This window comes from Stenella coeruleoalba (assembly GCF_951394435.1).
Source record: "Stenella coeruleoalba genome assembly, chromosome: 15".
NCBI classification, from domain to species: Eukaryota; Metazoa; Chordata; class Mammalia; order Artiodactyla; family Delphinidae; genus Stenella; species Stenella coeruleoalba.
In genome coordinates this window covers 55,482,173-55,502,854 of record NC_137161.1, presented here as the reverse complement: position 1 = coordinate 55,502,854, position 20,682 = coordinate 55,482,173, and the positions used below count along the sequence as shown (strand labels likewise).

The 20,682-nt window shown below is 40.8% G+C and overlaps 1 protein-coding gene across 12 annotated transcripts in view; it reads right to left on the bottom strand.

Moving 5' to 3' along the window:
* The window catches only part of RBFOX1 (RNA binding fox-1 homolog 1), a gene marked incomplete at both ends in the record, with an annotated part of 1,077,914 nt that overhangs the window by 90,858 nt on the left and 966,374 nt on the right, over window positions 1-20,682 (bottom strand). For all 12 annotated transcript variants that reach the window (XR_013831497.1, XM_079944057.1, XM_079944063.1 and 9 more), the window contains one exon: window positions 12,476-12,529. Coding sequence is in view for 11 of the 12 variants with exons in the window: in XM_079944057.1 (XP_079800183.1) it covers window positions 12,476-12,529 (54 nt within the window). The remainder of the gene's footprint in view (window positions 1-12,475; window positions 12,530-20,682) is intronic.

Sequence of the window (20,682 nt, the reverse complement as noted above, 5' to 3'; positions counted from 1 at the left end):
TGGTCCTGAGTTGATGAAACATCTCCTCCAACCTTGGAATGATAAATATCCACCAACACCTTTCCAACAAAATCGTGTCTAAAGATTCTGCAGTCATCTTCTGGCTGAAAACACCTGACTCTGTCAGGCTAAAGGTGTTAGCTACAACCTCCTGATCACCTTTAAGAATCTGCAATAGGGTTTTAAATCCAACCAAGGAAGCCTCTGGGCAGGATGTATCTTCTGTAGATAAGAAAAATCCCACTTGCAGGGTAGAAATAAGACGTGGGGGAAGGAAACATGGAGGAGAAATAGTGAACCCTTAAGCTCGGATAATGTAGTTGGAAAAGCATGGGCTTTGGAAACTTTTAAACTTAGTTTTTGCTAGCCTCGCTAAGTGTTCTTGACCTCATCATTTAATATCCTTGAGCCTCGGTTTTCACATCTGTAAAATAGGGGCAAAACTATCAGTTTCATTAAGTATTGTTGTAAGGATTAAAACTATTACATGAAAGCGTTTGGTAAATAGTAGCTAATCAATAAGTGATCTCAGTAATTGTAATAATGGAAATAGTAATTATTATTATTATTTGAGATCTCAAAATATGGCCCGTTGGGGACTTTTTTTGTTCTCTTGTTTTTGTTTTTGTCTTTTTCTTTTAAGAAAGGAGTAGCCCATTGCTAACTAATGTACTGTACATAATGCTAAACATAATAGAATTAATGGAAAACACTTTAAGATTGGGAAATAATTGCAAACATTTAAATTTGGGAGTTTTAATGTTACAAGACGTATGTCTGGCTTCTCTTGAGGAATCAGGAGATGGGGCCACATGGGTTTGGGCTAGTATTCCTGCCTGGCAGAGCCACTCAAAGTGATGGGGAGAAGCTACTCCTGCTATAATTGAGATATGTCCCTTCCAATTTGCACATTTCACTTACTGGTCTCACAACCTCCTCCTAAAGATATTTTAGTGTGCAATCTCTGCTCGGGAGAAAAAAAAATTACAAATTGTGCTTCGGCTGAAAACAGTGGAGTTTACAAGTCTCTGCAAAGAACCCAGATGGACTTCCTCCCTCTCTGCCTCTCATCCTCCAGGTGCGAGAGCTTCTATGATGCTACAAGAGTCCAAAAAGCCTTCCAGAAAGCCCTCCCTAGTGGCCCCCTCTTATATTTCACTTACTATTACAGAACTGGATTTTAGGAGGATCTGGGTATATTTGTGGGATGGCTGTAGAGATTCATCTTGAGTTTCCTTCTTATCCTAGATTAGGTTTAAAATCCTTAACTTATTCTTTTGGTGAGAGTAGAAAATACTATATTTCAATTCTGAATCTCTCAAAAAATAATCAGGTACATTTATTTAAAGATACTCCTAAATCTCTCTCTTTCACACACACACACACACACACACACACACACACACACACACACACACAGCAATGGGCTGAAAGCAAGTATAGACTATTTCACCTGGTGAAAATTGTTTTCGAAAATGACAGAGAACTAATATAGAGGGTTTCAGTGTTTACAATACCACATGTATATCAAACAAACACTAGAAACATACAAACGGATTTATATTTTTTCCAGAGGAAATATCAATGATATTGGGGTGTTCGTGTTTTTAAAATGATACTGACTTTAACACAATGATGAGTGTACAGCGATTAACCTCTGCGTCAGTTTTAAATGTATAACCCAGTAACTAATTTAATCCCCTAAAAAAATAACAGCCGTTGGCATTATTCTTTGAGTAATCCTTGTTTAGTTTCCATAATGGTATACAGTTTAATGAAAAACTCATTAGAATGTAGCATGCAGCATAATTAATTCTGGTTGATTCTTTTGGTGTTATTAGCTAATGCTGGATTCCATTTTCCATTGGCTTTATTAATTTTTCATAAACCAATATTTTGACTGTAATGGGTTGTAACAGTTCCATAGAAGTTCTAGAAATGCGTTAACTGTCATCAGTGTAGTTAATCTAACTAGGATTTTGAGATTTGTGTGTTGGTTCTTCAACACTAAATTTTTTAAAAGAAAAGGGGACAGCTTCGTTTTATACTTGGAGAATGAGTATCTACGTATTATTAACATAAAGTATATTAAACACTATTTAGCCAATTTGTCTCTATTTACACAACAACTTAATTGGCTGGGCTAATAACAGTGAACCATAAATTTTGAAAAGAACGCTGAAAGTGGAAAGCAAAAAAATCTTCAAAACGAAATGGTTTATGATAGAATGGTAACTCAAGTTAAAACATAAAGAGAAAAATGAACCCACCTCATTTTAAAAATCTCTGGTAATCTGCTTTCCTCAGAAAAGTTTTGGACAAAAGTAGGAGACACATTGTATCATAGCTTTTGTTGTTGGGCACCATTTGGTAATCCTGGGGTCTGTCAAGAACCCAGTCTCTGGGATTGGTGACCAGTCACCGATGTGGTCTTACATCTTTCAGGGCTTAACCCACATATATTGTTCATGATAAGACTCCGATTTGTTGCAAATGTAGGTCTGGGTCCTAATTCATCACTGTGTTCTTATTTTTTTTTATTATTTCATTTATTTAATCAGAGCTTTCAATGGTTGTCAACCACTCAACGGATAAATTCCAGAATCCAGATTCCTTTTTATGGTATTATCAGGTCTTTAGCAACTTTTCTCTAGAAGGTTCTTTCTGATCTCAGTCAATATTTCTCAGTCTTTGGAGAAAACTGATTTTGCCTCAGAAATTCCCATCTCAGATGAACATCAAGTACTTGTATTTATTTTTAATTCTGTTTAAATTTTTCTCAGTGGATTCTGAAGATAAGGTTGAGAAACTCCTTTGGACGCTACCAAACTTCTCCTTATTTACCCCTACAATGATCTTCTCTCTGCCTTCTTGGCTGGCAAACTCTAACTTATCCTTCCAGATCCAGTTTATGGCACCCCTTTCAATGCAGAGAGAGCGGTTATTTTCCAGTGGTCCAGGAGGTATCATCATTTATTATACCCTGAGTTTATTTGTGTGCATCCTTTACTGCCCTGCCAAATTCTGGAGGGAAGGGCTGCTACCCCAGAGCCTACCACAGTGCCTGGCACTTCCCAGGTCCTGAGCTAAAGGATGAATTAATGGAAGCCAGTGGTATGTGTGAATTCATACACAGCCTCTCTCTTTGGCCCTTCCTTGATGGACATCATATAACTGAGTGACAGCCAGCTAACCATGGGTTCATGCAGTATCCTGTAATTGCTACCAAAATGCAATGCTAAAAAACCCAAACCAAAACCAAAACACCTCCCCAGGGCATAAGCTTTGTGTTTATTAAATCTGGAATCTACAGCCAGGGTCAGCAAAGTAGGGGCCAAGGCTTTCACAGTTTTACATAGCTGGTTGGTGGGGAGAGGAAGATGACTATTTCATGACACATGAAAATTACATGAAATGTAAATGTCTGTGTTTTTAAATAAAGTTTTATTGGAACACAGCTATGCCTATTCCTTTATGTATTATCTATGGTTACTTTCGCACTAGAAGGGCAGAGCTGAGTAGCTGTGGCAGAGACTATATGGCTCATAAAGCTGAAAGTATTGACTAACTGGCCCTTTACTGAAAAAGTTTGCAGACCCCTGCTCTAAGTGAAAAAGCCACTCATTCCTTCCTCTTTCATAACTAAATTCAGCTTCATCTTTTCTCCTAGAATCAGCAAACACAGTAGTACGTCTTGTCTTATATCACCAGCCTCATCCTCACCACTTCCATCACGATCACTCTTGTGATATGTTCTGAGCTTGCCAACTCCATTTTCTTTTTTTTGATGTTGGGCAGGAAAGGGTTAACTCAGCAAGCCCGGCCCCCTCAAACCTTGTGCATCTCCCCCCAAAGCCTTGTCTTTAGGACTGGTCAGCTCCTGGGAGATGAGTTCTGAGCCCGTGGAATATTCTAGCTGATGAGATTATTTTTGGATGCCTGTGGCCTTGGGCTACACAGTACCAGTTTGATAAGATTGTTTATGGAAGCAATGTGATTTACGGTGAGTACTTATTTTTGCTCCTTGGGCTAAGGTTTGAGTAGTTGAGGTCAGTCATGGGTGCTCCAGGTCTACGTGACCAACTCCCCCTAAAAAACTTGACGCCAAGGCTCAGGTGAGCTTCCCTGACTGGCGACACTTTGCATGTGGTGTCACACATCTTTGCTGGGAAAACGAAGCACTTCCTGTGACTCTACAGGGAGAGCACACCCAGGAGCTTGCGCCTGGTTTCCTCTGGGCTTCCCCCCAGGTGCTCCTTCCCTTTGCCAATTTTCAACCTGTAGCCTTTTGTTGCAATAAATTGGAATTGTGAGTGTATCAGCCTTTCTGCATCCTGTGAGTATGTCTAGCCAAGCCAGCCGGCTCTGCAGCATAAATCAAACTATGCTTTTCCCTCTGGAGTCAAAAATCATAAAGGAATGCCCAGAAGAGGAAACATTTGGGCAAATGTCTCTCTTTCATTCTTTGATTGCCATCAATAACTACAGCTGCTTGGACATCTTTAACAGTAGCCATCAGCAGGGCATGAGAATTTTTAAGATATCTGGTGCATAGGTCACATCTTTACTCATGTGCTTCTATTAGGACCGGGTTTTTCAATCTCAGCACTGTCAGAATTTTAGGCCAGATCATTCTTCGTGTGGGGGCCCGTCCGGGGCACTGCAGGGTATTTTGCAGCATCCTTAGCCCCACCCTCTAGAGGCCAGTAGTGAACACCCCTCCCCCCAGATGTAACAGTGAAAATTGTCTCCAGAAATTGCCTGATTCCTTTGGGAGGCAAAATCACTCCCAGTTAAGAACCATCAATCCAAAATACTGGATTAACTAAAGCATGTCTGTGTAATAGGGAAGAACAAATCTGACTCCACATTAGATCTGTTTCTTTTACTTTAACCTTTGTATTCTTTTGCTTTTGCTTAGAGTTAAGAATGTTGCCTATAGCCTGAAATATACAGGATAGCTATTCTCAAGGCTCTGACCTTTAAGAGTACAACACTTTTCCATTCTTGTAGAGATAAAGTTGCAGAACAGAGAATAACATTTGTTTTGTTGGAGGTTTATAGGAACATCGTGACCTGAGCTATGTGCACAAAGGATTCCGACACCAAGAAGTGGGCAACAACCAACCTGGCCCCTCCTTCGCCTTGCCTTTAAAAATACTTTGCTGAAACCCTTCAAGGAGTTTGCGGGTTTGGGGGCAAGAGCCACCTGTCTCCTCGCATGGTTCTTTATATAATAAAGACCTTTATATAATAAACCTGTCTCTGCTCCAAACTCTGACGTTTCAGTATTGTTTGGCCTCCCTGTGCCTCAGGCACAGGAGCTTGCGTTTAGTAACATATGGGAGGTAACTTGCAGGGAAAGGAATTGGCTTCCTAATAAGATATACAAAGATAGGGGTTTGAATCAGCTCTTTAACCTTTGAAGTAAGCAACCTTGGGCAACTCCACTCCACTGGATTTCTACTTTATCTGCAAAGGAAGAAAATGACACTCATCCTGCAAAGCTGCAATCTCTGTAAACATATGTAAACATCCCATCATGGGGGTTGGGCATGCAGCCAGTAATATTAAATGCAAAGATACTCTTCCTAATTGCCATTATATTCTATGACCTAATGAATGGAAGGCATAGAGGGGGTGCCCTCATCTACTACTGAGGAAGCTGCATCGGAAGGTGGTGAAAAATATGGGCTTTGCGGTTAGAAAAAAGACCTTTATATAATATACAGATGCTTCACAAACTAGTTCCGTGATTTAGGAAATGAGATAAACTCTCCACAAAAACCTTGGTTTCATAATTTCTACAAAGAAGATAATGCTATAACATTTTTATTAGAATTGGAGGAGGAACAGAGTTCAGCACAGTGCCTGGCACAGATTAAGCGCCCAGAGTTGGCTTATGTTGCTGATGTTTTGAGTTGCCGAGTATATTGATGAGGGCAACCTAGAACTTTCCCTATGAAATTTATCCAGAGCCAGATACCCGAACCTCATCTTCCTCCACAGCCTAGTGGTGGGGCTTCTCCTACAAGGACCATCCTGTCACTCCCTGCTTTGGGGCAAGCTCACCTTGCTATAGCCTTTCCGTGCAATAGAATGGGGACCCATTTATTTAGGAAATGCAGTTTTCAGCACATAAGCGAGTGCCGATCCTGTTTGAAGATCCCCACAGGCTCCATCAAAGCCGAGCTGCATTCCCTCTGTAGGACAGGGAAGGACGCAGATGAAAATTAAGGCCAAATGTGGCCAGGGATGGAGTGAAATCCATTAAGACAGAAGCAGGGAGGAGAGAGAAGAAGCAAAGTGAATTGCCACCAAAAGGGGAGGCAAAAGTAAACAGATGTACGAGATAAACTCTTTGAAGTGGAACATTTCCAGGCTGAAAATCCTTTGCTCGGGGACTTAAATCTGGACTCTTCCGTTCCAGTTCACTGAAGTGCACTGCACTGGAATCTGGCAGATGTGTAAATTATACACAACATCACCGAGCCAAAGGTCATTTGTTCACAAGAAGCAGCTCCTCACTGCCCTGGCTCTGAGTCCAGGCGAGGCTGGTCCTCTGGGTGGATATGCGCGACTTTAGAGTCATGAGGTACACCTGAATATTTGCTGCTTGGAGGGGGCTCTGGGTGGTGGCAGGTGCCTTTCCAACCCACCTTATACTCTTTCAGGATGCTAAGGCAGTCACCCAAAACGGGGCGTGCTTTGTACCCAGTCTTTTGGCAGATCACCCCAAGCCCAATCCAAAGTCTAGGATTGTGACCAATAAAAGAAAAGCAACTTAGGTCAGGTTATCCCAGGTTCTGGACAAATTTTACATTTTTTCAGATGCTCTTGTATCCAGATTGCAGGAAAGGAAATGGAAAGAAGTCCATCCAAAAGTGTGGCTAAAGGTCATTCTCTGAACTGTGATGGACTCAACCAAGTGAAGTGGGGGGAGGGAGACCTACATTTACCTACTTCTGACCCAATTCTTAGATGAATCATGGTTCACAGTGGCCAAGAGCCCATAGAAAACCAATACCTTTGTCCCGGTAATCCAAGGTCAAATACACCTGCCCTTTCGAGCTACGCAATCACAGAGCACTACATCCATCCTCTTCATTTTTAACCTTTATATTGAGATCCCAATCCACTTTCTCATCCGCTAGCCTGGCCTCAAGTCATGTGATCCGTGGCCAGGCTTGTGCCGACGTGGACACAATCAATCCAGGTGGCTTCAGCGATCACACTAATCTCTTATATCTTTATCTTACTTTACAGTCTGTGAAGATCTTTTACACTCATTATTTTATCTGATCCTCCCTATAACCCCAGGATAACCTAGTTTCAAGACCTGGCCACTTTTCAAGTGTGACTTTGCAGATAGGTATGCCCTTCTTTTAGCACCCGTCATTTTGTTTCACTCCCCACAAAGCAGAAATGTTTATTTTCAGAAGGAGGATCCACTCAGGACCCCCTTCTTTCCTCCCCCGCAAAAGCCCACTAATAATAATAGTGTCACCAAGACTATTGTTCACTGTCATCTTCAAGGTTTCCAAGTCGATTGACTCTGCATCTCTCTCCTTTTGAGTTTGTGTATTTCTAGTCATCAGGACCTAACTCTATCTTAGATCTGCATTGCATTGGAAGATCTTTTCCTCTCCCTATTGATCACAGCTCGTGGAGTAATTTAACTCAATTCCAATTTTCCTTTGCAGGCGGGGAGCTCCCTATCCACGGAAGTGAATTATGTGCGTTCAAGTGGTGCATCTTACGAATCTTGTGAAGCTTTGCTGCCTTATAGCCCCACTGATGGAATATTTAATCACAGAAATGAGTTGGCAGATATGATATAAAGTGTGCGTGAGCTTTGCAGCCATCTTACCACAGCAAGTGAGAAACGGATGACTTTGCCATTTGTCAGGACCATGTCGACAATTGTGTATAGCCTTCTGTTATTTATTTTTATTTTGTTTTACTCATGTATGAAGATTAAAGGTGCTTTCAATCAGCAGTTTTGTTGGCTAGCTATCATGATTATCCCTTAAGAATATCACTTTTTTTAAAAAAAACCTTTTTATTAGATGGCAAAGGGGACTTCTCAGAATGACAGGAAACTCTAAGAATCCCTGTTGAGGCCTCCGCAGCGGGATTCCTAAAAACCCTATTTTTAATTACACGAAATAACATGAGAAATGCTACTGGGAACAGATATTTGCAGACGTTTTACTTCTACTTAGTGCCTTCAGTTTTATTTTGACTCTAAAATGGAATGCCCGTACATGCTGGCTAGTCTTTGAAACTCACCTGGGCATTTTTTTGTATTGACTTATCAATCATTTGTCATGAGAATAAGCCTCAAGGAGTCTGAAGATGATTAGGCTTAGGAAATAATCAATGCTGCTGCTTAGTTTTATAGGAAAACACCCACTTGTCTTTGGAGGAGATTTATGTATGTTCATGGAATATGCTGATTTAGATGTATCTGCTTCTGGAAACTGGTATTGGATAAGCATTTAAAAGAGTTCTTGCAGGTATAAAACTTGATGAGAGTTCAGAAAAACCACCCCCAATGAAAGACCTTTCCTAACAGCTTTCTAAATGCTTCTCTTAGAACGTGTGTGAGGGAGAGTGCATGTCATAATTTATCAAAGCAAATTAATACTGTTCAGCTAGTAATTAAAGATCCTCATTAAGAGGTATAACTGCTCTCCCCACCCCCACCCTGCGTGAGCAATAAAAACACACTCCGGGCGTCAAGAGGTTACAGACGAAAATCGATAACCTGCCATTTTATAATTAAAGGGAAAATAAATGTTAGGGGAAAAGTCCACTAAATTAGGAAAATTACCTTTAGGAGAAATTGAAAATATTGATTTTAATTTACAAAATATGTGCACTTTTCATGCCCCATTCTGAGAGACAATTGGAGGCTGGGTTGTTAATTCTGCATAAGCTTCATAAAATCAATAATTATACTATGGGAATATTGTGATCTTTGTCATTAACACGAAGTCTTATATATAGAAATGACTAATAAAATAAGGCTGGCTCTCTGTGTCAGGCAGATACAGGGCTGACCTGTGAAATACCCACAGCAAATCAATGACAAGGTCTTCATTTCAGCTCTGGGGCACATTCAAAATTCCAAGATAAATCCAGACTATGTTTGTAGTTGGGGAAATTTAAAATGCCCCCTAGATTCTTAGTCATGGGTATTTAAATGGATAACATGAGGCATTATACCTGGTTATGGAAATGAACACATTCTACAGCTCTATTTTGCATATATGCATTCCACAGATACAGGTGCCTGAAATTTTAGATGTAAGCTAGCAGGATTCTCAGTGTTTATGGGTCTTCAAGTATTTAAAAGGAATTGTTCTGGAGTGTTGGATCTGCAGCAACACTTCCCCACATTTCTGAATATCATGAGCTCTGTCTACCTACATAGACAAACATACAGGCTAAAAGAGAAAGCCTCTGATTATCAAGGATAGCCCAGATATTGGCAACACCAAACACAAATATTCAGATTTCTCAAGTAACATTTACTTCTCCGTGCCCCCTCATCCCCCCCCCCTTTTTTTAGATTTAAGTTTACTGAAGCAGCTCATAGAAATAATTATTTGGTTGTCTGGGCTCCTGAAAGCTTCCCCTGGCATAAGCAGTTAATATGTCTGAATACTGTGGTATTTGGAATAATCCAGAATTATTATCTTACTTCTCTTCTTTAATTTGACTGATTTGGAGAGAGCAGTAGCGTGATCTACTATCAGAGGGCACAGTCAATAAGAATGATGACTTTTAACATTCATAAAAAATAAAGCAAAGTAACCTGGTTGCAAAGAACACAGGCTCTTGATTTTAGCTGGCTTTTTACCAGCTGTGAAATCTTAGCCCTGTGATGCAAACCCTTTGTACCTTAGTTTCCACATTTGGAAAACTGCCATGAGGATTCAAACACATTAATTTAGGTAAAGTGCTTAGAACAGTGCCTGGCCATAAAAGTACTCAATCAAGAGTAACCCTTATTACAACTTATTTTCTCCCCATAGTCCAATGATCTTTTTTTTTTTTTTTTTTTTTTGCAGTACGCGGGCCTCTCACTGCTGTGGCCTCTCCCGTTGCAGAGCACAGGCTCCGGACGCGCAGGCTCAGTGGCCATGGCTCACGGGCCCAGCCGCTCCGCGGCATGTGGGATCTTCCCGGACCGGGGCACAAACCCATGTCCCCTGCATCGGCAGGCGGACTCTCAACCAGTGCGCCACCAGGGAAGCCCCAATGATCTAACTTTTGAGGCTGGGCCCAGGGCTTATCTGAATGGCTGCTCTAATGTTCTAAAAGTTATGCAGATTCATGTATTCTCGTACGTTTAAGTCATTCTGAATTGTTTCTTCTGTCTTAATGGCCTCTTACACACCCACAGATATGCACAGAGGTTTGAAATCATTGGAAAGTAGATATTTGGTGTTTTCCTGGTTGCTTGAGCCAAAGGCGACCAGCAACTACATTGCGTAGGGCTGGAAAAATGTACTTTCCTCTCTCTGTCACAATTCGTACATTCATACCCCACCTCCTCATTGAATGGTTTCTTGCTTCTTGCTCTTGATCTCATTATTTTGGGGGAGAAAAAACATGCATATAGGCACGTGCACAGACACGGACGGACGGACACACACACACACACACACACACACACACACACACACACACGCAGAATCTGCCACCTCTTTATTCCAGAGACTCCATTTCACCCAGCACTCCCAGCAGATACACAGAAGCTGCTTTCCAACTTCCTTCTTGCCCTTTTGGGGGATTTCATTTCTCTGAAGCTTTGGACAAAGATGTATCCCAGCAATATCTGTGCCCCCTGAATTGATAAGCTGAGCACTGAAGGACTAGTCCTCTCATGAATTAAAAGAGAATCTTTTAGTCTAGTGGTACACTCAGAATTCAGCAGAATCAGCTCTCAGTTAACTTCCCCTTATGGCAGAGAGGTGGAACATTAACTTATTTATTTCTATTTCCTTGACATTTATATGGTGCTGCTATGCACCAAACACTCTTCAGATATTAACCCATGTAATTCTTATAAATACCTGTGCGTTTGTTACTACTATCATCTCCCATGTAACAGATGAAGACGCTGAGGCACAGAGAGGTTAAGTAACTCGCCTAGAATCACACAGCTGGCAAGTAGAGAAACCAGGATTCCATCCTGGGCTGCCTGATAGTAATGCCCACGTTCCTCACTCTATGTGTCCCCTCAGGAAGTGGACCCCACCACATAGCCATGGAAAGCCTTATAGCTAGGTCTTGCCTCCCCAATAAGAGTCAACACAACTACTTCACTATTAGAATCCCTGGTCGTAACCCAGGCTTGTAATAAAATTCACACATGAAGAACAACTACAAATATTGCCTACCTAAAATCCAGAACTCAGCTACCACATTGGGCCTTCCAAGGTTTACCATCTATTAAAATCAAGTTGGGTTTTGTGCTAGAGTAGCTGTCTAAGTTTCCTATGTTCCTTTGTCATCCACTAGCGTCAATGTTTAGTTTCGGGAAGATGACTGACGTAGGGCATCTCAGAAGAGACAAAGCAAGGGGTGTGACTTACCATCAAGAGATTACAAAATGAGTGGATCTAAACCAACGGGTCATTGATTTCTCCTTATTAAAAAGCAAGGGCCACATCAAAGCAAGACTTCTTTTCAACATCCATGTGACAAATCTACTAAGGTTCTCAGGTGTTCAATGCAGCCTTGTTCATGAGCAGGGAAGTAACAGGTAGAAGTAACAGGCTATGCTGAGCAAAAAATCTCAGCTGCTGTTGCTTCTGAGTTACTCTCTCCCCAAATCTGATGACCAAGTTTTCTGGGACAGTGGATTTGAGTGGCAGTTGGGTGGCTGGGAAGGGATGAGGAGAAAGCTATATACCCTTGAAGGCAAAGCAGAGAGAAAGGGAATTGCTAAGGGAAATTGATTAATGGAAAAAGAAGGACAACTTAGCTTTCCTAGTTTTCTAAATAATCCTTCTCTTTGCAATTCCAAAACACTGGCACATTATTGGGATAATTAAGCCAACTCTCTGCTTTGCCAAGGGAATAAAAAATGCAATTCCAAATGGAAACGTATGGCTGAAAAACACGTTCAGGCACATTGAAAGAAAACAGGCATGAGCAGCTGTCCATTTGTTCAAACCTCTTGAACAAAATCTCAGTGCTTTTTTTGAGGCAAAATCAGTGTGAAATGTCACAAGGAGCCGCGGCTCCATGCTTATGCCACAATGTAACTTACATGATTCCCCTTTATTTTTTTAAAAGCTTTTAAACACTTTTGGTTTTGCCTTAAAAAAAATCATTCAAAACTTGCTAGGATAGGAATTTATCAGTTCAGATTATTTTATAAACCCATTCTTTATGGGCAGGCAAAGCACATTTAGAAAAGACCAAGAAGACATCATGCAAAGAGAAAACTCTTTACCTGCATAGAATTCGGGACTGTACACTGCACCCACAACTGGATTCAATTTCCAGCCTTAAAACAAATACACAAAAATGTTATCATCACATTTGATTCAACAACTCCTATCATTGCAAATTAACTACAAGTCAAATGGGTTGGTGTATTTCTTTTTAATTTTAAAATTAAGAGGATGTATAGTTTGGGCAGGCATAAAGACTACTTGAAAACTATACATAGGAAAAATAGATTTAGGCCCTTTTTTGATTTTCTGCCAATACAAGTTAATAGCATGGAAACTACTGACCAGCTACAGATGAACCTTTTGAAAAGGATGTGATAATTCATTTCATCCCATATCAATATTTTCTAGAGCCCCTATAATAATTTAAATTTTTTGGTCTTCTTTCATGGATCACTGCTAGATATTCCTGTGTATTAAGTTCATCCCTTTGTAATACATCCCTTTGTATTAAGTTTGCAAAGTTTTGGAAGATGAACAGAATTCTTTGCAGAAACATATTCTGAAAATCGTCATTCCTAATTGTGACCCAGAGACTCTACAGAACTCCAAAGTGCTTTTTAAATCCCAAAGAAAATGACATTTATCCACTAGACATTGTGTGGAATACATTTCAAAGAATTCAAGAACCATAAAAATTCTTAATAAGCATGTGATATCTAAGGTAACTTTCAAATAACCTGTATATAGGATTAACAGAATCCTGTAATGTTCCAAACGTTCCACATGGTGCGTTTTCTGTAAAATGAATCCTGGCCCTTTAGAAACTTTTACTCAAGAAAAGAGCAAACAAGAATATTTGCAAATCAAGCTACCCTCATTACACACCCACTGGGCACTATTTAGGGAACAACCTCAAAAGATGATCATGTTTTAGGGTTTGGTGATCATTTCCTGCTCCTGCTGGTAAGTCTTTATAAAAGCATCTATTACAGACTTGCCAAAAGACACTAGACAGGTGTGGGAAACCTTGTGTCTTTGAGGTGAAGGTCAAACATCAGAGGTCCTCTACTAAATGCTCCTGAGAAAAGGCAATGGTGAGAGTTGTGATGTGAGAGAAGGTATTTGTGACAAGTACTCTCTGAGCTCTTCCCAGAGGGAGAGGGTGTGCCATCCTATTGCCTGGTCTAAGTGATGAGCCTGGAAGAACAGCTGAGAGGTGACCGCAATCTACTGATCCACTAAGGAAGACAGAGGCACTATATTGCAATAGATTGGCCCCTGGATGGACCTAAGAACTTCCTAGAACTTTCCAAGAATGTTTTGTTTCTAGAAACTTTCCGTTCCAATTTGAATAAACTAGCTGGTTTACAGTACCCAGGGTGATCTTAGGATAGGGTTTTCCAAAGGGTTATCCTTGGATTACTTGGCAGGCATATTAATGGGAAACTCCTGGCTGCAATTTTAGACCCAGAGAACGAGACATGAAATTCTGAGATGTATTGTCCCAGGGGCTTCTGAAACTCCATATTGTCACCTTCCTCTCCTATATTAAACACATCTTATCTTATAGAAATTCCTATAGTGGTATAAAAATAAAAATTACCCCAATCATTTCAGAATATGTGCTCTATAAATATGGAAAATGACTTCAATTTGACCAACTGAAATTCACTGCTTCCTAAAAAAGAAAATACTCAATTTCTGAGGACATGTCCACATTTTAAGTCATTTGGATTCAAAGAGAAAATAGAGCAAACTGGCTGCAAAGAAAGCTTCAGGGTTATCTGGACATATTTAATTTTCTCTTGCTAGTTTTTCACAGAAATCTAAAGTTTGTGAAAGAAATCTATACGTAGCCATATTAAGTGAATAATTAAGTTATGAATTTATTACCCTTCTTCTTCCCTCTGTCCTCCATCTTACATCCTGCTTATGCCCCTACCTTTTACTGGTAGTGGAGACAGGGTCGTTTTGAAACCATTGTTTCTTTTATGTATTCTTATTAACTCCCTTAAATAATTCCTTTTGCACACGAGGCTGGGACACACCATTCACTGAATGTGGAACCATTGATCAACTTTGATGTAACTCTCAAAGATTGTAAGTTAGGCCAACAGTCTTTCATTTTTTTTCAAAGAAACAGATTTCTCAATCTTTCATTTTTCTCAAAGAAACAGATTTCTCAGAGGTGTCTAAGACTGTCTAGAAATCATGTTTCTTTCATCTACATTTACCTTCCTCATTTCCTTGGGCTAAGAAAACTCTATGTATCTATTTATCTATCATCTATCTATCTATCTATATCTATCATCCATCCATCCAACCATCTCTATCATCACTCTCTCTTTCTTTATTATCTATTTATCTTTTGACTAATCAATCAATCTCTCAGCTCTTGACAAAGCTGACCTGATGTCTTCTTAGGGCATGCTACTTAATGCCACTTTCTAACTATCTACCAATGATCTACCAGTTTACCAAGTCTCCCCATGGAAAACTTCCATTCAATATAAACATAATAGAAACAAAATGATACTCTCCCTCCTCAGAAGATCTATGCCATCTCACATTTGCAAGTATTAACTGAGAGAGGTAATTGATAAGGTCTCCTCTACAATAAGTCAGCTGGGATCTGTGAGCAGCAAAATGAAATGAGACTGCTCAGGTAGTCATGGGAACATCAGTGCAGGTTTTCCCTTCTTCCCATTACTGGTCTTTTCTCCTAAATAAGGCTGCTCTATTCCCACTGTAGGAAAAATAAAGGCTTTTCTGAACCACACCACAGGCACGAAAGTTCAACTTCTCATCTCCCTCCTCCCCTGAAGCAGATTCCTCACGAAGTCTTCCCCCCTTCAGCAAATGGCATCTCCATCCACTTGGTTCCTCAAAACAAAATTCTTGATAAATAATGCCTTGATGCTTCCCTTACCCTCATATCCCATGTACCATCCATTAGAAAATCCTGTTGGTTAGACTTTGAAAAGATGTTTCCACTCTCTCCACTTCCCTCCCTCACCAATGCCACCATCCCGGCCCAAGACATTTATATTTCTTAGCTGGACAAGTCCATGGCAACAAAGTCCTAACTCTCACCATCTTCTCTTCCTCTTTTCCTAGTGGCCAAACCAATTTTTAAAAGTAAATCAGACATGTCATCCTGCTACTCAGAATTCAATAGCTTCCTGCTGCACTTGGAACACAAATTCTTTTTTTTAAATTTATTTATTAAATTTATTTATTTTTGCCTGTGTTGGGTCTTTGTTGCTACGCGTGGGCTCTCTCTAGTTGCGGCGAGCAGGGGCTACTCTTCGTTGAGGTGCATGGGCTTCTCATTGTGGTGGCCTCTCCTGTTGCGGAGCATGGGCTCTAGGCATGCAGGCTTCAGTAGTTGCAGCATGCAGGCTCAGTAGTTGTGGCTCACAGGCTTAGTTGCTCCGTGGCACATGGGATCTTCCCGGACCAGGGATTGAACCCGTGTCCCCTGCCTTGGCAGGTGGATTCTCAACCACTGCGTCACCAGGGAAGCCCTAGAACACAAATTCTTTACCTTGGCCTACAAGCCCACACAATCTAACCCCGGTCCATTTGTTTTGTACCACTGTTCCCTTTTCTCCAAACTGTGGTGACACTGGCCTTTTTCATCTTTTCAAAACAACTTAAGATCCTTCTAGACCAATCTAGACCATTCAGGATTGTATCCACTGCTCGCTCTGCTTGGAGAACTCTGCTCATTCCTCAAAAGTTGACCTGATATTATTTAGGTCTCCAATGTCTCCCCAGGGCAGGCTGTTTAATGCCTCTTCCTTCCCTACTCTTACGGCTGTCCCCTGATTCAATTCCCAGTTTTGTTTTCTGCATAGTGGTTAACGCCGCCTGGATTTATCTTTTTTCTTTTGTTGCTTGTTCTTAATTGTTTTTATAAACTTTCTCCTTCATTAAAATTAATGGTGAAGTGAGCGGGACTGACTGCTGTCCGATGTGAATTCCCAACATCTAAAGCTGTTTGGCAAATAGTCAGTGCTCCATATATTTACTTAGTTTTGCTCTAAAGGAACTGAAAGAATAAAGAGCTTTTTTTTAATGGACTCATTCCTTTTTAGCTAGGATCTCCTTCCTACCGTCAATGACCTGCTTCCCTATATACACCTAATAAAAAAGGGCCCTGTTAGGGGTGACTGTCTTCAAGGGAAAGGCAATAAGAATCCAGCCCTTGAAAATCACCTCTGCTCAGACTTAACAGGGCTCTTGCGGGCTTATGTAAATGCACGCAAATCACATGCAAATGGCCTCCTAGTCCCTGTGACTCCTTCTAGTACCTGGAAGGGACCCTTGGGATCACCTTGCTGGACACAGGAGCCTGCACTGTCAGGAAGACGGACAAAATGATCCCAGTTTTAATTTCTCAGGCAGTTTGTGTATGTCCCCAGGCCTTGCAAATTCAGAGATTTTGATCAAGGACATTAAACTGAATAATGAAGCTTACAACAAAGGGAGAACAGCTGACAAAGCCCACCGCTCCCAGCTCCCAGGGCCCCCATACAACAAGGCAATGGAGCAGACACCAGACATGTGGAGGTCTCACTCCATATCACACGTAGGAGCTGTTTAGAGAGATCCCTCTGCGGCCTGGCCTCAAGGGGCTGCATCCAAATCAGTGTTCCCCTCCTAAAATTTAGCTTCTCAAAGGTCATCTGTCAGCCTTCTGCAGAAACACTGGCCGAGGTCCCCAGTGTTAACTATGGCTGTATTAGGTGTTAAAAGACAGGTCTGAATGTGCACACAAAAAACTCTGCATGTGCCTTCTCTAGGGCTTTGCGGAGTTGGGTATCGAAGGAACACATTCAAGAAATCACCCTTAAATGTCTGGGGTTTCCATAATTCAAAGAGTTATGTACCACAATGTTTGTTGTAGCACTATTGACAATAGCCAGGACATGGCAGCAACCTAAGTGCCCACAGACTGATGAATGGATAAAGAAGATGTGGCACATATATACAATGGAATATTACTCAGCCATAAAAAGGAACAAAATTGAGTAGTGAGGTGGATGGACATAGAGTCTGTCATACAGAGTGCAGTAAGTCAGAAAGAGAAAAACAAATACCATATGCTAACACATATATATGGAATCTAAAAAAAAAAAAAAAAATGGTTCTGATGAACCCAGGGGCAGGACAGGAATAAAGACACAGACATAGAGAATGGACTTGAGGACACGGGGAAGGGGAAGGGTAAATTGGGACGAAGTGAGAGAGTGGCATGGACATATATACACTACCAAATGTAAAATAGATAGCTAGTGGGAAGCAGCTGCATAGCACAGGGAGATCAGCTCAGTGCTTTGCGACCACCTAGAGGGGTGGGATAAGGAGGGTGGGAGGGAGATGCAAGAGGGAGGTGATATGGGGATATACCTATGCATATAGCTGATTCACTTTGTTATACAGCAGAAACTAACACAACATTGAAAAGCAATTTTACTCCAATAGATGTTAAAAAAAAAAAAAGTCTGGGGTTTCCCAAACTGCATACCCAGGTTTTCTAAAGACATGACCTGAGGATGCCAGGGATCTGGCGTTTGAAATGGTGCAGACGGCAATGCCCAAAATGAAAAGTCAGTTGCACATTGCATTTGGTTCACTCAGGAACTTTTTTTTTTTTTTTGCAACACATATTTATTGTCAACATTTAAATTTCGTCTATACAGGATTTCTGTTTCTCTTCAAACATGAGCAGAAATAGCAACTTTAGATTAAGAATCCCCCATGGACCAATTTGCTGGGGGTGATGAGGGACCACCCCACTTAACCCTCCAGTTTGTCTCCTCCCTATTACACGCTGGGCTTGGAGGCCAAAGGTCAGCAATCTTTTATTGTTACCCTGTGTTGTTTTTTTCTTCTAGAAGAGACATACTTTGCTTTTCCTAGTATGAAAATGAAAGAGTCCCCAAAGGCCACAAGTTTCTCAGACCCTCTCTGCTTCCTTATTTATTTGACCTAGCCAGCTTCTGTTAGCATCTGAATGTTTGATCCTTAAGTTAGTATGTCTATCAGGAAACTCAGCTTACTATCTACAGGAAAAAAAAAAAAAAGAGAACAGGATGGCAACTTATTACTGAGATTATTGTGTAAATAAATTTTTAGGGGACTTTGTACCCCTGCCACTGTTCTGAGTATTTTATCTCCCACAATAATCACAAATACCCTATATAGTAGGTCCCATTTCTCAGGTCCCACTTGGGAAAGCTGTTATGTGGAGTGTTTCAACAGCCTGCCTGCAGTTCAATAGCCAGTGAAAGGCAGGTATGATGCGAAGTCCACCTCTCCATATAGTCTTGGGTCTTTTTGTCCCGTTTTCAACCTTCCTAAGATCTCGGAGAAAATAAAAGAGCTACATCCAACACCAATGCTTCTCCAACATCGAAGAAGTTCCTGAGAATCTGATTTTCAACTTGTTTTACAGAGGAAACATTTGATCTCCAATGAGCTCAGTAAAGCTTAACTCTTCTCTGAGGGTTGGTGTCCTCAGGAAAAATCAGCAATACAGAAGTAGCCCGCCCAATTCCCTCTTTGTGGAGTTTTCTGATGGGGCGGGTTTCCAGACCCCTATGTGTCATTCTACAGTCTTCTCTTATTGCCAAGTTCAAATGTGCTGGGAAACGGAATCCACATCCTCCATGATTTCATTAACTTTGGTCCTCTATAGCAGGGCCTCCTAACCTTGTGTCTTATCGCGGTTAGGGTCCTGTCCCATTCATCATCAAAAACTTTGCAGTTGCTTAAAGTTTTGCTGGATGACTGACAAGACTGAAGGAGTGCATGAATGTGATGCTGGCATGGAGAGCTATATTTTTCCACGTGAAGGTGATCTCAAAATTTGATGACTCTAGTGATGCATAATTTTGCTGCAGCCTAAGTTTGATGGTTTGTGAGAATGAACGAGGTAGCTAATGAATGAATCTCACCAATCAATTTTCTCATTTCCATGTGACTTTATTTGTCCTCACTTCTCTTCTTTTTCCTGGCTTTATCGAGGTATAACTGATAACTAAGTTTGTCTATATTGAAGGATTGAAGGTGTACCATTTGTTGATTTGATATACATACACACTGTAAAATTTTTGCCACAATCCAGCTAATTAACATATCGATCATCTCACACAGCTACCACTTTCTCTTTTCGTTTTCTATTTTTTTTCTTTTTGGTAGTGATAATATCCTCTATTAACACAGTCATGCTTGTCAAGGATCTGAGAGGGACCCATATCTTTTCAGTTATGTTGGATTGCCTTTTATGGGAAATTTTACTTGTAGTGATGGTACTCATGAATTAAGGATTGAAAAAGCTTTGAAAACTACTTTTCTTGAATACCAAAATTCTCCACCATCTCCACTATAGAAGCCAATCATCTTTATGTAGTTAGGATCTGCCTTTTTTTTTAAAGTCAGTTCTACTGCGACTGCCCATCTACCCCTTAGGTACCATCCTCAGTCCATGTGACAGGATAAGCCCCTGAGTACCCCCTTTTGGGTACACAGATTAGAGACCCATATGACATTTCTGGAAACTAAAAATGCATGGTTCCCTGGAATGGGATGTGGGATGTTTATGCCAACATATCAAACTGGGAATTTGGGGCTGCAACTTTAATAATCTTTCTGTTCCTGTAGCTGGTTGCTTGAGTGCAGCTCTGTAAGATGACAGGGGAAAGCGATGCACTCATAACACATGGGCATGGCCATAAGATTTTGTTATTTCATAATAAAAAAAAAGCCTTCACTAATCACTCCATCTCCTCTAGCCTCAAATTTTCCAGCTTTACCACAGGAAAACTATGTCTTCTTTACAGGACTTCACGTGGACCCAGTGCATCTAAAATGCTTAACATAATGCCATACACTCAGAGTTGTTGGCTATTAATAAACAGGCTTTGAATTGTGTCTCCAAGGCCCACAGGTCCAGTTTTCAGCCCCTGGGTATGTCATCGATCAATAGCACTTTCTTTAAAATAAACATGCCTACATACGGCTTAAGGAATAATATTTGGCTTCCCTTGCTTTATTTTCTCACATAAGCAGCAGATATGAACATCTATGCATACGCATGAAAGCATGCGTGGTGCAAACACACACACACACACACTCACACGCACACACAATTGCTACTTCATAATTAAAAAAAGTGCCCAGTAGTCATGTTGGTGTCATTGTGTACTAGCTCTGGCAAGTTGCAGAGCTATCATTTTTACCCAAGTAGAAAGTC